The 19,348-nt window shown below is 40.9% G+C and overlaps 1 protein-coding gene across 1 annotated transcript in view; it reads left to right on the forward strand.

Annotated features, from left to right (window-relative positions):
• The window catches only part of Cep350 (centrosomal protein 350), a 153,832-nt gene extending 135,046 nt beyond the window's left edge, over positions 1 to 18,786 (forward strand). The window contains exons 37-38 of the mRNA XM_059280711.1: positions 251 to 373; positions 15,078 to 18,786. Of these exons, the coding sequence (XP_059136694.1) occupies positions 251 to 373; positions 15,078 to 15,242 (288 nt within the window). The 3' untranslated portion in view covers positions 15,243 to 18,786. The remainder of the gene's footprint in view (positions 1 to 250; positions 374 to 15,077) is intronic.
• Positions 18,787 to 19,348: the final 562 nt, after the last annotated feature.

Here is a 19,348-nt window from a genome sequence, read left to right on the forward strand (position 1 = left end):
TAATTTTTCTTTGAGATATAACATTGGTTTTACTTTTATATGTTCTATAAAAATAAAAATTGTTAAGTGAATAAAATCTGAGTATTTGAGATGTTTTTCCCTCCATATTGCTAAATGGAACTAAATGGAAGAAAATTAGATGGTCTTCTACCAAAAATATTGTATAAGCATAAATCTGTTTCTAGAGTTATGCACGCATGAATCTAAGGATGTCTATATTTATGTTTTCTTTACCCTCTCATTTCAACAGCACTTCATAACAACTGAAGTACTCAAATTGTTTAGTCTTAAGAAGGAGCCCAACCACAAAACAGATTGGCAGAAAATGATGAAATTTGGAAGAAAGAAGAGAGACCGAGTAGACCACATCCTGGTCAGTGCTCACAGCAACACTGTTTTTATTTTGGTCACGTCCTCTTAACTCAAAATGTGGATACAGGTCCAAATGAAAGTGTGTGTAACTGATCTTGAGTTGATGAGATTGAAACTCAACACCTTCAACTGCTGCCTTCCCACCCCTCGGTTTCAGGAATGGCTTTTTCTGTTCTGTTGAACAAATACTTAACTTAGCCAACAGAAATTTGTGGAGATGTTGAAAAGTCAAAACTTAAGTGAACCACAGTTGAAGGTAGCGAAGTAACAGGAAAGCAGTGTGGGTCCTGGAGCCAGACTGCCTGCATTTAACTCTGCCAAATTTATATAACCCTGTCAAGTCTCATTTCTCTGTCTTCAAAGTGAAGGTGACCATATCTACATACCTGATGGAATTATTAAGAGAATTAAATGTGTATTTATTTTCAGGCATGTGTTGCTTAGGTGGGGATACATTCTTAAACTATACCCTTAGGTAAGTTGTAATCCAAACATGACAGTACCCATACAAACCTAGAAGGTAGAGGTCAGCCATATATATGACTGGATGAAGCTGCTGCTGTACTACTATGGCATACTGTTTTTTAGTAAACTTTTATTTATAAGTGGGAGTAAACTTTAAAATAACAATAAAAAGTATAGGCCAAGGTGTATATAAACCAGTAATAGCCATTATCAAGTACAATGCATAATTATAGGCATTGTTTTTTGTTTGTTTGTTTGTTTGTTTGTTTTGAGACAGGGTCTCACTGTATTGCCCAGGCTGGCCTCTAACTCAGTTATCCTGTTTCAGACTTCCAAGTGCTAGAATTACAGGCATGGCCTATATTACTATACTTGTTATATGCTAGCATCATGGCCGTTTTATTTATTGTATCATTATCCCAAACACATGAGTAATGGGTTGGTTAGGATTTTGTGATGGGTACTGTATCACTAGGAGATAGGAATTTTTCAGTTCTCTATATAGTCTGTCTCTGACCATATGTCTTTATGCAGCATATGACTAAAATTATAAAGCACTCAGAACATTTCCCCCTAAGCAACTCAGCAAATATTAGCTGTTTTCATTCTGTCTGTTATTATCACCATTGTCCAGAACATTAGCTGGAGAGGATTTATTTGGTTTTATGATACATTCGTCTAACTTTAGAAAGTGTTGATCAGGACTGGGGATATAGCTCAGCTGGTAGAATTCTCTCCTTGCATGCATGAGGCCCTCAGTTTGATTCTTAGTACCAACAACAAAAGAAGAAGAAGAAGAAGAAGAAGAAGAAGAAGAAGAAGAAGAAGAAGAAGAAGAAAGAAAATGTGTATCAAACAAAGAAAAAACAATTCTGTATCTGTTCTTCCCTAAAATGAATGTGAAGCTAATCTTAGAAGACTCAGGTTAGCTCAGATTTAACTCTAAAGTGAATTTCATTTTATTCTGGACTTTTCAGTATTACCTGTATCAATGTTTGAATAATGAAAAAAGTATAATGGTATTGTCTGTCTATCTGTCTCTCTGTCTCTGTCTCTGTCTCTGTCTCTGTCTCTCTCTCTCTCGAGTGTCTCGTTTACTCAATAAGTATGTGAGAAAGTATTTGTTTAGTCTTTTATTATTCTTTCGCATATTATTTCAGTGGTTCTCAGCCTGTGGGTCTCGACCCCTTTGTTGTCACATATCTATGAAATATTTACATGACAATTCATAACAGTAGCAAAATTGCAATTATGAAGTAGCAACGAAACAATTTTGTGGTTGGGGGTCAGCACAACAAGAACTGTACTGAAAGGTCAGAGCATTAGGAAGATTGAGAACCACTGCCTTATTTGGTCTTTACAGCCGTTATATGAGGTAAAAAGAATTCATTGTATACTGTTTGCAAGTGAAGTTTAGGTTAAAAGGAAAGTGGCCATCTAGCAAATAAAAATCAAAGATTTAGCCAATGAATCCTTCCTAGAACTTTACCCTCAAGGTGGTATATATGTCTAGATTTCTAGAACATTTTAAAATTTGAGTCTTAGAATCAAAATTTTGAAACCCTTCACTTCTTAGAAATTAAAGGAAAAACTGTTAAGAGACACTCGGGCAAGGATTGCATCAGGGCTGCTGCGGAAATGACAAGCAAAGAGGCTAGACTGCGTCATTGGTTCCAGTTACTGCAGAGCATAGGCCATGGCTTGCAGAGGGTGGTCTTCTAAGTTGGGCAATAAAAACAGACTAGAAAATGTGAAATGTGCAGGCATCGATGAGAGGAAACCCACATGATGGAGGAGGCATCTAAGGAAGTGACGACATTGGGTTGGGATCTTAGAGGACTGAGACAGTAGAGAGAAGAATGATTCAGGGACTACAAAACTCTGCAACTGGACGGACTGTGCATCAGTTTCACCTGGAACATCAGTCTGATTAGAGAGCTGGGGAGGAGTCACTCTGAGTCAAGCTGGAAAGGTAGTCTTCGTCTTGCAGTACTTTTAAGGCATTGTTAAAGACTTTGGATTTTGTTTTTGAAGCAAGGACATTAAGTAGGGAAAACTTGAAGATTAGACTTATGACTTTAAGAAATCATGGAGGAATACTTGAAATGAGTATGGAGGAAGGGACGGACACAGGGTATTACAGTGAAAGATGGTACTCAAGTGTGTTAAGCAAGATGTCGTAGATAAATATTTTAAGACATGTGAAAGAACTCAGGAAACAGGCACAGGTAGATGCCAATGCAGAGATAAACATTTACTATGCAGGACTTCCTGCTAGTTAGGCTCTGACAGCAGAGGTTATGAAGACATTATCTTATTAGCACAAGGAGAAGGCGATGATTTGGAGCCATCTTCTGGCCCAAACTGATAATCCGAAGTAATAAATTATCTAAGATATGTATAATAAACAGACTGATCTGAAGCCCTTTATGAAGTGTATCAAAACTAAGGTACCCCAACAGCAAAGGCTCACATCATGTGCCACAATTTAAACCATTTAAGCAGAGGCATCTTTCTGTTACCATAAAATTCTCAAATATTAAATGTTTCATTTGAAATTGAATATTATTTTAACCTGAGCAAGGATGGTGTATGTCTGTGTTACAAGAATTGAAGAGATTTTCAGACATAGTGGTACATGCCTGTAATCCTAGCATTCAAGAGACTGAAAGAGGAAGATTGAGAGTTCAAGACTAGCCTGAGCTATGTAGTAAGACCTTCTCTCAAATTAAACAGAATTCTTTGCTTGTAGTTGCTTGTTTTTTACTCTTTGCTCTTTGGGTCTTTTGGAGGGCCCGCCACCCAGCTCCCAAATAAATACACACCGAGACATATTCTTACTTATGAATGGCCAGCCTTAACTTGGCTTATTTCTAGCCAGCTTTTCTTAACTTAAATTATCCCCTCTGTCTTTGCCTCTGGGCTTTTACCTTTCTCTATATCTTTTCTTTCGTCCTTATTCCGTGGGTGACTGGGTGGCTGTTCCCTTCTTTTGTCTCTCCTTGATCCCTCTTTCTCTCCTTCTATTTATTCTTTATGCCAGCCCCACCTCTCCTTTCTCCTGCCTTGCTATTCACTGTTCAGCTCTTTATTAGACCATCAGGTGTTTTAGACAGACAAAGTAGCACAGCTTCACAGAGTTAAACAAATGCAACATAAAGGAATGCAACATATCTCGGCATCATTAAGCCAATATTCAACAGCATAAACGAATGTAACACATCTTAAAATAATATTCCACAACATTTACTTGCTCTTATATTGTAGAGATAGGGTCTCACTATAAAGCTCTGGCTGGCCTGAAACTCTGTGTAGAACAGGGTGGCCTTGAACTTAAAGAGATCTACCCACCTCTGCCTCCTGCATACAGGGATTAAAGATATCACTGCACATCTGTCAGAAAAAAAGAATTTAAGATATAAATAAGAAATAAATAAAATAAAAAATATATGAATATCCTCTTTGCTAGTCATATTTTTATGTGTATAGATTTTTATGAGTTTGTTCTTACTGTATAATGAAAGGATAGTGTTAATTTCTTGAACTATTAACAAAAAATGCTAAGTAAACTAGTCTTTTGTACTATTAGACAATCTAGGATTTATAAAAACTAATGGTTTTACATTTTATAGGAAGATGTAAACCACAAATTATTTTAGTACAGAAAAAGGCTCAAAAATAAGAATTTTTGAAAACTTGAAATTTTATTCTCATTTTAGAATTTTAAGCAAATTTTATTATGCTTACTTTAGAAAATTTATAAAGTTCTAATTAATCAAAACTAATATTACCACCTAAATAGCTCAGTATTTCAATGTATGTAGATTTTAAGTTTTTTTGTCTTTTGAGACAGGGTTTCTCCATGTAGTTTTGGTGCCTGTCCTAGAGCTCTCTCTATAGACCAGGCTGGCCTCGAACTCACAGAGATCCGCCTGGCTCTGCCTCCTGAGAGCTGGGATTAAAGGCATGCACCACCACTGCCCAGCTGATTTTAAGTTTTTGTAAAGAGAATTTCCTAAATGGAGTCTGTAGTTCCTTTTTGGGATGATTGTTTCATTTAATAAAATGTAGACATTTTTCTTTGTCCCTAGATATCCTTATTTTATATATACATACGTATTTTAGTGTAGATCTCTTCTTTTTCATGCATTGAGCGCAGGCTCCCTCCCATTAGTTCTCATGAAGTGTGCTTCTCTGGGTGAGGCAGGCTGGTAGTTGCGTTGAGCCAGGTGCCCTTCTCTCGGCTCCCCTCACCCATTTCAGGAAGCCATCCCCGCTCTTACAGTGAGTGCTCAGTGTGCTCAATGTGCACAGTAATTCTCTTGGCAAGAATTTGCCCTTAATGTGCTTGTTTACAACATTGCCAAAGGCATGCTGGGTGATGCTGTAGCCTCTTCTAGTTCTGCCATGGTGACATTCCCGAGGCATTCCATTTTGAACAGTGCCCAGTCCCTTGCTATCTCTATCCCCCTTCTTGTGAACTTGTGTGGCTGTGCCCAAAGGAATAACGCTGTGGTTTCCAAAAGGCCTAAAAGCAGATGCAGCTCCTCTTTCCCTTTGTTTTGTCATTTTGGGGGAATGCTGGGAGATGGCTGCCTTGGCCAAAAGCTATTTTATATTACTTTTGACCATTCTATTTTTGTATGGAAGTGTAGTAATTATTTGTGGATATATTGTAGTTTATTTAACCAGTCCTCTGTAATGAACATTTTATGGTATTTTTTGCACATTTTTCTGGTAATTTCCTTAGGACAAATTAGCAAAAGTGAGGTGCTATTAGGTGTGTGCAGTTTACAGAGTGTGTGGGTGCCAGCTATAAACGTGCTTCAGTTACCAATTTTTTAAAATCTTCATTAAGAATTGATTTGGCTATATATAATTTTATTCCTTTTTTAAAAGCCCCTTCTTGTCTGTTTTTCTAAATCTTTTACATGTTTAATTATAAAAAAAAATATTTCAAAGGTATGGAAAAGAATAGACGGTCACTTAAGACCTTTGTTTCTGTATCTCTTCTTCCATCAGTTGCCCCAATCCTAAAGTACAGACTTTAGGGTTCCCTTACCCTTGGGTTTTCAGACCCTTGGTCTTTAACTAAACTGTTTCAACTCTCGCTTTCTGTTGTGGCTGCTGCTGCTGAGATCCCAGGCCTTGGGCATGAGCTGAGTTACTACCCCAGCCCTCATCGCCCTTGATCTTGAAAGGTAGCCGAGTGTAGACTTCTGAGTTGGTAGATCTTTGACCTGAGCAGTTGGAAGTCCTACATCATTGTAATTTGACCTCTCTTGTTCTTGAGAAATCTACTGACTCATCCTTCTGAAAAAGTGTATTTTCTTTTGTTTAGTCTGTAATTATGTGATGTATTGTGAGAGTTCCGAGTTCTCTGCCTTCTAGTCCTTACGCTTGTTCAGTGGGCAGGTGTTTCTGCTCAGTTCTGAAAGTATTGTCCTGCTTCTCGGGCTGCCTTTGCCCTCTCCCTGTTCCCATGGCGCTGCTCACCTGCCCTCTCTCCATGGCTCTCATCTCCTCTGGGAAGAACTTGGAGCACTTAACCACTGTTAGCCCTACTCCTTTTTCTGGTGCTTTAGATTATTTTTCCTTTGTAAAAATAGAATTTTATCTTTGGTTTGCTAGAACTGTGTGTGTGTTAAGACCAGATCTTATGGTATAACCCTGGCTGGCATTGATCTTTTAATGATTCCTCCTGCCTCAGCCTCTTGAGTTCAGGGATTATAGTTTTGAACCACTGTGCCTGGTCTTTTTGAGTCTGACATTCTTGACAGCTAGGTTTTTTTTTTTTTTTTTTTTTTTTTTTTTTGTGTGTGTGTGTGTGTGTGTGTGTGTGTGTGTGTGTGTGTGTGTGAGGTTGTTTCCCAGGCTGAGCTTACTCCCACTCTGTACCCCAGGCTGGCTCAAACTTGTAGCATTCCTCCAGCCTTAGCCTTCCTGGTGTTGGGATCACAGGTATGCACCATTGTGTAGTTTGGATGAGAATAGCTCCCATAGGCTCATATATTTGCATCTTTGGTCCCCCGTTGGACTGTTTGGGAGGGATTGGGATGTGTGGTTTTGTTGGAGTAGGTGTGGCCTTGTTGGAGGACCTGTGTCACTGGGCTTTGAGGTTTTGGGAGGCCAGGCTAGGCCTAGTGTCTGTGCCTGCTGCTTGCAGATCAGGATGTGCTCCCGCCACAGTGATGATGGACCCCTGAAACTGGAAGCCAGCCCCCAGTTAAAAGCTTTGCCTTGGTCATGGGGTCTCTTCCCAGCAAGAGAACAGTGACTACAACACCCTCACACCCAGTTAGTCTTTTTCTATTTATTTGGGATGGGGGGATGTGTGTAGAGTGAGAGGGTTAGTTCACCCTTCGACCATGAGGGTTCTGGAGAGCAGACAGGCCCGCACTCAAGGGTTAGTTCACCTTTCGACCATGAGGGCTCTGGAGAGCAGACAGGCCCACACTCAAGGGTTAGTTCACCCTTCGACCATGAGGGCTCTGGAGAGCAGACAGGCTGTCAGGCCCGCACTTAAGCACCTCTAACCACACCCACCCACAGCCATCTCATCAGGCCCCCAGTTAGTCTTATTTTAGAATAAATGGTTTTTGATGGAGTCCAAGAGTTCAACCTTTTTTTAAAAAATAAACCTTTCCTTTTTTTTTTTTTAAATGACTTTTTGTTTTTTTTCTGTGCATTGTTGTGTCTATGTGAGGGTGTCAGATCTCCAGGAACTGGAATTATAGACAGTTGTGAACTGCCATGTGGGTGCTGAGAATTGAACCCAGGTCCTCTGGAAGAGCAGCTAGTGTGCCTAACTGCTGAACCATCTTTTCAACCTTTCTTAAAGTACAACATTTGACTATTATAGCTCAAAAGAGTGAGAAAAGATGGGAGTTCTGTTTCCACTTGTTAAATTTGAGATGTCTCATGGATACACAAATGGAGAAGTCAGCCATTTCTACATCGGGTCAGGGGTTTTTGGCATCACTAGACCAAAAATAAGTGAAACTCCAGCGCCCTTTCACTGAGTTACATCACCATTCCCACATTTGGAGAGCCTAAAGGCCAAGCAGGAATCCAAGGCAGGGGATCGAGTTTAGGAATGGAGCACACATCGATTAGAGGTTCTCAACCTGTGGGTTGCTGTCCCCTTTGGGGTGGAACAACCCTTTCATAGGAATTGCATATTGTGTTTACATTATGATTCATAACAATAGCAAAATTATAGTTATGAAGCAGCAATGAAATGATGTTATAGTTGGGGGTCACCACAACATGTGGACTGGATTAAAGGGTCACAGCATAGGAAGGTTGAGAACCACTGCCATAGATGGAGGTTAAAGCCATGGGGCCAAGACTGGGTGAGTAGACAGGAATCCATGAGCAAAGTTCCAGAGGAAGAGCAGTCAGGTGGGTAGAAGGGCTCTTCCTGGGGGAGAGCTTCAGGGAGAAGGTGGAATCGGATTCAAGTGTTCCAGGAGAGGGTGGGATCTGTGGTGTCATAAGTTCCTAATGGCCACATCAGGTAGAAACTGGCTTTAGTAGGAGATAATTCTTGACCTCGGTATAGTTTTGGTGGCGTAGATGGATAAGCTTGATTGGTGTAAGTTCCATGAGAGACAGATTTGAAAATGCAAAAGTAAACACTCAAAAAGAATTATGTTGCAAATAGAAAAATGAAGGAGGGGTAGTGAATTGGAACAGTTGTGTTAATTTGAGAGAAATCCATTACTGGATGCTAACAGGCAGGAGTCAGCAGAGAAAATGTGATGGTTCTGGGGACAGAAGAGTACAGTGTCCCAGAGTAGATGGAATATGAGATCCACACGGTGGAAAGTTTTAATGTTTGATCTGTGTTTACAATGGGGAATGAATAAATTGGGGTAATTAATATATCTGGTGCATGGGATGCCTATTTTTTATGGCGAGATATTTAAATTTTACTTTACTATTTTGGAACATAAAACACATTATTTTTTTTTTTTACTCTGGTCATCTGTACAGTAGATCTCAAAACGTACTTCTCCTGTCTAGCATGTACCCTTTGACGAGCATTCTGTCTCCATCTGTGATGCAGAATTATGATCACGCCGGGCAGTGGTGGCGCACGCCTTTAATCCCAGCACTTGGGAGGCAGAGCCAGGCGGATCTCTGTGAGTTCGAGGCCAGCCTGGACTACCAAGTGAGTTCCAGGAAAGGCACAAAGCTACACAGAGAAACCCTGTCTCAAAAAACCAAACCAAAAAAAAAAAAAAAAGAATTATGATCACATATAAGTAAGACCATATATTTGTTTTTCTATGTTAGCCTAATCCACTCAGCCTAGGTTCTTTTGCTTTATTACAAATAGGTTGTGATATATTCTCATTATGCCACATTTTTTTTCATCCATGATGGACCACCTATGTTGATTTCGTATCTTGGCTGTTGTGTTCATGAGAATGCAGAAATCCCACTGACAACTTTCCAATTTCTTTGGATTAAAGGATATTATGGTTTTTCATTTTTTGAAGTACTTCCATAGTGTTTCGATGGCTATAGTAATTTACACTCCCACCAACAATGCACAAGATTCCCTTTTTTCTGTGCTCCCACCCGCCGGCTCCAGCCCTTTCAGCTCTCCAGTCAGCATGAGTTCAGATGTCTCACTGGATTGAGCGTTTACCCTCTACTGATGCATTTTCTCATGTACTTGTTAGTCTTTTGCATGACGTTTTGAAATACCTGTTCAGATCCTTTGCCTACTCTACTTAGCCAAAGCGGGCATTATGATCCTGCTGCCTTAGCCCCAGCACACCTGGCCTTTCTCCATTTCTAAAGTTGGGTTATTTGTTTTCTTGCTGTGAATTATTTGAACTTAAATATTTGGGATTTTAATCCCTTACCAGACTGAGTCTGTGCAAATATTTTCTCCCATCTGTGTGCTGTCCCCACTTTGTTGTGTAACTTACTTTTGTTTTTGCTTTGTATCATATCAAAAAAACCCAAAAACCAAAAAAACAATTTCCATGCCACTGTCATGTTTTTCCATTTCCTTCTAGTATGGTGGAGTCTTTTAATTTGTCCTTGTATATAGTCTGAGATAAGGATCCAATTTCATTCTCCTGTATATGCATATCCAGTTTTCCTAGCACCGTTTATTGAAGAGACTATTGTGTATCCTGTTCCACTGGTCATTGTGTTACAGGAGCTTAGTGAAATCCCCAAGTCCAAAACTCCAGCTTGTGTCTGGCGGTGTATGTGTATGCATGCTAGCTAGTATTCAGATGCTCTCATCCATTTATGTGGAGGCCAGAGGCTGACAGCAGCAGTCTTCCTCTATTGCTACCCAGCTCACCTTTAGAAAGAGTCTCAGTGAATTGAACCTGGAGCTCACTGGCTGTCCAGCAAGCTCCTGGGACTCAGTTGTCTTTACCTCTGCTAGCACTGAATTTACAGGTGTGCCCTGTTCTCCTGCTTTTACATAAGTACTAGTGATACAAACCTGAGTTTTGTATTGAAACACATGAGCCATCTTTCCAGCCCCCCCCCTTTTAAAGCTTAATGACAATGTATACGAATTTAAAATACCGCCCCCCCCCCACACACACACAGGTAACCTGCAATTCTGACAGCTTCCCAGGGGAGGAGTATGGAGAAAAGAGGGGAAACTATGCTGTTTGAGATAAGCCTGCATGGAGGTCAGCCCAGGACTGAGACAGGCAGGGAGACCCAGCCAGACTTCATGGCGGCTGGTAGGGACGGAGCTGGGGGTAGGAATTCTAGGAAGGAAGAGAACATGATCTTCAAGTGAATTGCCTTCCTTGTGATGGTCTGTTAGCCAAGTCCTTGACCTCCCCAGCTGAGTGAACTTCAGGGAGGAGAGCTGAGGTGTTTCCACCTAGAGGTAGAGTTCATTCTTTGCTGTTACATTCCCCACTCTAAAGAGGTAACCCTGCAATCATTTAGGAAATAGCTGAAACTAGGGAATAGATAGACATAACCCATTACTATCATGACTTACAGACAGCCCCAAAGCTGTTCACTAGAAGGGATTAAGTCTTGGGCTAGGGTTTTAGTCCCATCCTCATGTGTGGCCTACAACAGGGCTGCATGTTTAGGTGAAGATGAGAAACCAGCACTCTTCCTGGCAGTTTCTGACCAGAGAGCCAAGGCTATTTCTGTAACTGCTGCTCTCAGGGTACCCACTCTCCCCTCCAAAGTAACCATAACTGCCATTTAGGAAGTTGGAGTGACAACCAAATCTGACTTCTACTGCTGGGTCACAGTCATTAGATACGGCAGCTGAGGCACCTGTTGGGTAGGCCTACCTAGGGGACCCCAACAGGACATCGTAGTTCTGTTAATATAGCAGCCAGGAGCTGGGAGGAAAGGAAGTTGAGTTTCTGCCTGGAGAGAAATGTGAAGAAGTGAAGGCAAGATACCAGCAATATAAAGCCCTCGGTAGGGAACCAGGAGAGGCCAAACAGGTTATGTTGTAAATGTTCAAATCAGAGCCTCTTAGAATCTGCTGAGGGGCTCCCCTCCTCATCCCCCTCCCCCTTTGGCCTCTAAGGCTGGACTCAAAGAGATAAGCCCAGGACAAGCTTTCAGGCACTTTTGAGTTGTTGGAGTAGCTAGAATCACAGTATGAAGTCCCTCCTGGTCCCGCCCCCCCCCCCAATCCTATCACAAGCCTTTAGTCTTGTGAAATTTGCATCATTCCAGATTACCACATTTGTTGGTTCTTTCTTCATAAATGTCTGCTATATTTCCCAGCTTTGTATCGTCTGCAATTGATATGCCTACCTCCATCTAAGTCATGGTTTGAAAAACATGAACTGAGCTTGGCAGGTAATCCCAGTACTCAGAAAGCTGAGGCAGGAAGATTACCATGAGTTTAAATCTTACCAGGACTACAGCATGAGACCCATCTCAAAAACCCAAACCATAAATTTGTAAAGCCAACATTCCCCAGTCATTAAAAAGACCCATTCCAGACATTGACCCAACACCTTCTCTTTACATTGTGCTAATCACTGGAAAATTACAAACAAAAAGTTCTTTGGAAGCTCACAGCCGAGTGGACAAACATGCACAGAGCCCAGTTTATCAAGGAAGAGAGCAGGATGGAGGAGGCTCACAGGTCTTACAAGTCAACAAGTCCAAGGTAGAAATTCCCTCCAGAGCGGTTCTGGAGTCACAGTGCCACGGACCTGCCTGTGCTGGAAACAGACGAGTTGTGAGAGACCCTGGCCACAGTCTCTTCACATTTCCCTGGCACAGGCTTAAACTTTTTCCCCTTTTGTATCTCCTCTTTGTCTGAGAAATCTTCATGCAGCCCCAGGCATATAAATAAGTATACCAATCAAACATTTACTGATAATAAATCAAAATCTTAAAGCATTTCTTTGATATACAGATACAAATTTAACATTGATTAAAGATTAAAGCACATTTACATGCTAATGAGATAGATGTGCTTGCTTATTTTCACATAAAGAATCAAATCTTGGCTGAATATATTATACTGCAAGACAGAGCATCTTCAACATTTTTCAGATTTGATTTCATAGCCATCAATGCTGAGAATGCCACTTTGCATAAATCCATAGCGCAATATGGCAAAAAAATATTTTGAACTATTTCAGAAATTGTTGGAAATTCTGTTGTAATTCCAAACCAAAATTCATTTAATGATGTTTTTATATGAAACTGAAGTCAACAAATCACAATACAGTCCAAAAAGTTACTAACTAGTCTGATACATGCTGAGGAGTAGGAAAACACTAAAGTTCTGTTTTCCATAATTAATCATGTTTTCTGTAAGATCAGAAAACATTAACTGATAACATACAATAGCATCAATCTAAACTGAGCTGTTTGGGACACCTTTTGATGGTGCAGCAAGCATGATGTCACACAGTGCACATGTATGTTCTGAACTAAGGCTGCAGTGATGTAACACATGTGAATATTACCAAAAGCACCTTTGATCCATTATGTATTTGACTTGATCATTGCACAGTCAGAAGTCTTATACCATTGCTCTGTGTGTGTGTGCGTGCGCGCGTGTGCATGTGTGTGTGCATGCGTGTGTGTGCGCGTGCTCACATGTGATACCAGTTTTAAGAAACTTCTAGAGCTACCAAGTTTGGGGTGGGGGTTATTGTTAGACTTTTACCTCTAATTTAATGGATTTGTTTCCATACTTCACACAAAGGCACACATACATCTGCAGGCTGTATGTGTAATCGAATATAATAGACTCTGAAAACTAGAAGGAAGTGACAGACAGAGCTGGAGTTGTCATTGTAGTACCAAGGTGGCCTTTGATCTGAGAGTCAGACGAAAAGGAAGTGTGTGGGCTCTTAAGACAGAAATGATTCCTGATTTGTGCTACTGAGGATTGAACTTGGGGCTTCATGGCACGCTAGGCATGTGCTGTACCTGCTGAGCTCCACTTCGCCAAACTCCAGTCTGTTGCCCTTTGAGGTAAAAAGCAGTAGTTATTGTTAGTAACTGGTCTTGAGGAACAGTACTTCTGTAGTCATTGAAACCATGCATTTTCTTGGGGTGGGGAGGGGGTGTGCATCCACACTACACTGAAGAGATGATAAATGCTGTCATGAACTATTTCTGCTGCAAATATAAAAAAGATTTCCATAGGATAGCATTCCCTAAAATTCTGTTTTTGACAAAGAAACATTTGATTAACAGATTTACTGTGAAAGGCTTACCCTCTTTACAAAAGGAAAGCTGCAATTTAAACCAAGAATGTGAAGTCTCTTATACAGACCTACTTGTTAGCTTTCCAGAGCATGGTTTCTCCCCTGCGCTATGCAGCATTGGGCTGCCCTTCTTCACACCAGTTCCTTGGGAGGTTAAATCCATTTCTCATATATCAACGGGATTCTATGGCCTAGTGAAGAGAAGAAACTGAGTTAAACTAGCTTAAGGGTGGACTTCTTTTTAATATGCCATCAACAGGATTCTATGGCTTATAAACAGAAGAAGCTGAATTAAACCAGCTTAGGGTGGACTTCTCTTTAATATGTTATGTTCGTTGTATTCACTGAGTGAGTCCCTTTGATTTACTTGGTTATAGAACCCTCTTCAGTGGGCCATCTGTTCAGAGTATAAATTAAGGAACACAGGGTTGGGTATTTGTAAGACCTGCAAGCCTTCCTCCAGAGAGAAAGAATAAGGCTGCTTCCTTTTGATGTGTCAAGCCCAGCCATGGCTGTGTGAACATGGAGAGTGTTGCTTCCCTCCTCTCCACTTCCGGCTGTGGCCTCTGCCGGGTCATGGTACTGCTCATGAGGGAACTAAGTACTAACTAGTTCCCAGTCATGTACTGCTCATAAGGGAACTGAAGTACTAACTAGTTCCCAGTCATGCTACTGCTCATGAGGGAACTGAAGTACTAACTAGTTCCCAGTCATGTACTGCTCATGAGGGAACTGAAGTACTAACTAGTTCCCCACTTCACCTACTCTGCATCTCCCAGGCAACCCCAAACCAGGACCCTTCATTTGACTTTTTGTCGTCCGACTAGAAGGCCCCGTATGTAGCTAATTGTGATGAGTTTGAGGTCAGGGCTCTTCTACCTGGCCCCCATCTACTTACACTACAATGTAAGGAGGCCAATGTATGTGGTTTTGGAATATAGTTAGTTAAAATTATAAGCAGGCAGTAAACCTTGAGTTCTGATTTTATTAGTTTTCATCTACCTAGGAATCCCCAAATTCTAAAATGCAAAAAAGAGCAAATGATTGTAACAGCAATTTAAAAACAAACTTAAGCAGTGTTGAATTTGTTAAAAAAAAAAATCTTAAATGATATTTTGAGAGGCAGCCTATGCTGACCTTGAACTTTCAGCCTCCCAAGTGTTAGGGTCACAGGTATGCACCACCATGGCTGACTTTCATTTATTTAGAATACTCTAGAGTCCTAGCCAACACTTGGATAAGTCGTTTTTCATTGCATGCATCTAAACTTGGTTCTTTCTTATAAGCTTCTCTATGCATTCCCTTATGTTTACCCAAACAGTGGACTTGTAATCCGTAGTAGCTACAAAAATACTGGAATACTGTCATGTTGAAATGTACTTTCACAGCTATTTTAGTTTAGCTATCAGTTTTAAAGGTGTATTGACATGATTTCTTTGGGACATGCCAGTGTGGATGGAACTCTAACATGGAAGGTGTAATTCCCCAGCTCCTGGGAAATAACAGATTACTAACTTCTTGCCTTCTACCATCTAGGTCCAAGAGCTCCACGAGGAGGAGGCACAGTGGGTTAACTATGATGAGGATGAGTTGTGTGTGAAGATGCAGCTGGCTGATGGGATCTTTGAGACCTTGATCAAAGATACTATTGATGTTCTCAATCAGATCAGTGAAAAACAGGGGAGAATGCTACTTGTGTGACATCTTGCAAATAAATCGAACACTGAGTGCTAACATGAGTCCCTGGGCCTTTCTGCCTCGTGATATACACCCCATCTCCACCATAGCAAGAATGCTTCTGGACCTTGAACCTGTTCTTATGGACCGCTGGTTTGGAGTTCATGGGACAATGTGGTATATCTGGTATTACAGCCTTTGCCTTTACAGACTGTCCATGGATTACGTGGTTCTTTCCTGTGGGCAGGGTTACACTCCTGATGTTGAGACTTGGTATCATCATTCACCTCATTAGTACCCCTACTAGGTCTCAGATGAGGGCTGAGAACACCAGAGTTACCTCTGAGCTTAGACAAGGCTATCACTTCCTTGAGTTTCATCAGGAAAGAGAGGTAAATAAGTTCATCTTTTAACTTTCAAAATATAATCCTGGTCTATATAAAGAAAGTCATAAATGGACATTGTAGTCTCTGAACAGTATTAAACCATAACCACTTCTAAAATAGGCAAATTCAAGATTCTCTGCCTATTCACATTCTGGAGTTTATTTCTTCTTGAAGACCAGTTTCTTCCATCCTTCAAGTGGAGCAGCACCGAGTGGACATCAGAAATAAGTGGTAGCTTTGCTTTTTGGGCACCACCTAAGAAACTATAACCCATTGCATTGTGTTGAATTTTCCTGTCTGGGCGAAAAACCAATGCCCCACTGAAGATGAGGCTCCAGGACTGCTCCGGGCTGGTTCCTCTGCCCGGTCCCAGGCTCTTTCCTCATTTGCCCTAACCTCTACCAGCTGCTCTCAGAATCGTAGATACTCAGGACCATCTCAGGCATCCAGGCATGGCAAAAGTGGAAAGAATTCATTTTGGCCTTCAAACTTTGAACCCCCATCTCTCCCCAGAAGTCAGATGCTGTTACTTGAATGGTCTGGGAAATGAGTGTGTGCACCAAAGACAAGGAGATATTGTCTGTAGTCTGCGTGCTTGTTTTGCTCTGTGGAACATTCTTTAATTTATTTTAAGATAAATTATTAAGTTGAAGATGTGTGTCCCTATTGAGAAGTGATTCTCATAATAGTAAACCTCTGTCTCGAAGCTTCTACAGTTTAGTCTTCACACAGGAAAGAAAGCTGCAGTTTTAATAAATCTGTATACACACTGAAGAATCAGTTCAGTCCATCAAAAAGACGACAGACATTTACAATGTCACCCGTGACAGCAGGCATGAGAGAAGACTTGAAAGCTGCTGTAAAGTTGAATCCCACCTCTCTTGCATCTTACAACTATTACCTGGACCTGAGAAAACTCCAGACTCCAGCTGCTACAGTAGAGCACTTGCCTTCTAGACTGGTTTCTCATCAGTCCTGTCCTTCAAGTAACCCCGGAGAATGTGGATGATCTTAGGCGTGAATGTAAATGCCTTAACCTTACAGTTCCGACTAGAGCAGCATGGTAAGACATCCGCTGGGTTCACACTTACAGATACCCTGGACATTACGGCTTCAAAACACATTAGAAAACCCAAAGACAGCGTAACCCTTAAGTGTGCACGTCTGTTCTTTTCTGCATCTTTCTTCCAAACTTGCCTTTGCATCTCAAATATTTCACTATGCACACTTCATTTCTCTTCAGTTTCATCCTGTCATTACGCGAGATCTGCTGAATTCATCATTGGGATATTTGCATTTTGCACAGTGACTGGTGTGCTAGCTCTTGACAATAGGAAAGCACTGCAGTGCTACCACTGGGTCTCCTAATGCTCAGGTGGGTCTGTCTCATCAGCGTCTTCTGGGCACTTGGTGTTGGGCTGTCGTCTTCAGCCATAGTGAGCAACTTGACTAAGAGAAGCCAAGGTTCCGTGGGTTATTACCAGTAGTGTGGAAAAGTGTTTTTATATGGCCAGTGACAGCAAAGATAGTTCTCTTCAGTTTGTTCTTTAGAAGACAGGAAACATCTTATGTACATCCCTCGACTGTTTGTAGGATCACATTGTCTTTATGATACTGAACTTTACAGCTGCTATACTTTTTTACAAATGAATATCAAATTCTAATAGGAATATAGGTTGTTTTCCACATCTTCATTATTTGGACCTAAACTTAATTTTTAATAAGAAAGTGTATCTTTAAAATGCCAGAAAAGGAAAAACATACTGATATAAGTCCATGGACTCATCAGTCTGGACACTGCTGGACCATGGCAGTGACCATCCTAACCTCCTCCAGCTGTCTTCACTATCCAAGAATCCTGTGTTCCAGAAAAGAGACAGGAATAGACCCGTCTCTTCCTTTGCTAGCAATCATATCTACAGTTGGTAGCAAAAAACAAAAGAATCTAGAGTTAGCAGGTTTCTTACTATTTTAACTATTTGGATCTCACTGAGATGGGTTTATTGTTAGGATCAGGAATGATAAATGTGGATACCCAGCCACTCGTTCCATACTGGGATCTTTTTAATGAAGCCCTGCCTCATAACCAAGAACCTACTAGTCCCTCTTTCTAATCTTTGCTCCCTCTCCCACACCCTGTCCTTTCCTCTTTCTGCATAATTCCCCTAGAAGATCTTTGCATCAGCAGTAATACCGTTTAGAATAGCACTGTCAGAACCTAGTAGTAAACCACCATGTAGGCTTCAGAGTTTCTTCTGAGTCCAAAACAATTTGTGCTATCCAGGGCAGTTAACTCTGGGTTAACCAAGTACAGGGTATCGATTCCCTCTTCAGGTCTAAACAGGAATTTTTACTCTAGGGAAACGTGGGAAGAGCTCAAAAGTAGTTAATAAGGAAGGTGAATTCCTTCTGTGACTACAGGTCTCTGAGAAATTATCTTTCAAAAGAGATTGCATTGCTCATAAGAGTGTTGTGGCCTATTGATAAAAACAATTTTGTTCACTTTCTTGTCTTGAAAAAAAAGTGGCCTTAGCTTTTTGCAATACTTGAATAAAGTGTGTACTTGCAAAAGAATTTCTGTAGCACAGCATTAGAGACTCATAACTTTTCTGCAAGAAATTCAAACTTACATCTTCCTTTTACTACCTTAAGAATACTAGTGAATAAAACATTAATTCAAAGAGCAAGTGATAGAAACTACAATGATGTTTAATGCAAATTGTAGGAATTTACATGTTTACAAATCATCTTAAACTGGTTGTGCAGCAATTCAATAAAATCTTTGTATTATAAAAATGTGAAGAAAAATGTAAACTGGTATAAAGGAGGTACTGTCATTTTAATGAACCTATGTTTAAAAGCTTTTCCTTCTGGACTTTGCAAAGCCTTCTTGGTTACACATTGCAAAGCATTCTCTAGGGGGCTCAGCCTCCTCGTGTGTACTGTACTGTGCAGACATGAAAAAGAAACCCGTTTACTGTGTGTGTGTAAATAGCCTGATCATCAGGCCATTGTCAGCCGATAGACACACCCGTGCAGCTCTGCACAGAAGACTAAGGGTGTGGCTTGTAAGTACTCTGTAAAATAACTGGGACGAATTCCCATGTATACCTGTGTAAATAGATTTGTTAACTAAAATGTACTTTAAGATGAAATCTGTAAATAAATTGATTTATAAATTATTTCATGTCAAGTGTCAGTTTGTCCATTCATGAGCCAAGTTTAGAAAAGGAGTTCTCATGAAATTGCATTGTTTCGGATTTCTTGTTTTATTTTAGGACACTTGTTCTTAGAGTCAGGGAGCTGTGTGTGAACACTGTGTGTGACACAGGAGTCACCAGCACAGGAAGCTAAGCACCCTGGGCTCTGATGGCTCATTAATTCCTCATAGAATCACTGAGCACTGCCCGTGTTCTTAGCATTGTGTAGTGCTGGGGACACAGCCGAGGACGTGGGCATGCATGGTCCCTGGCTCAGGGCTGGGGACACAGCCGAGGACACGGATGTGCATGATCCCTGGCCTGTGACACTTGTCAAGTGAACAAGCATCATCAAAAAATACTTCCTGAAACCCAGCGCTTGTTAAACTACCCAGGGCTGCAAAAGAAAAGTATGCTCGGGGAGGAGTGTGTTAAAAATGGTGGGTTGGGTCAGGAGAGAGTTCCCTGATAAATCTGAACTGGATTTTGTCTTTTGACACGGGACCTCACTCTGTAGGCTGAGCTGGCCACAGACTTTGAACAT

This window comes from Peromyscus eremicus, chromosome 15, assembly GCF_949786415.1.
Source record: "Peromyscus eremicus chromosome 15, PerEre_H2_v1, whole genome shotgun sequence".
NCBI classification, from domain to species: Eukaryota; Metazoa; Chordata; class Mammalia; order Rodentia; family Cricetidae; genus Peromyscus; species Peromyscus eremicus.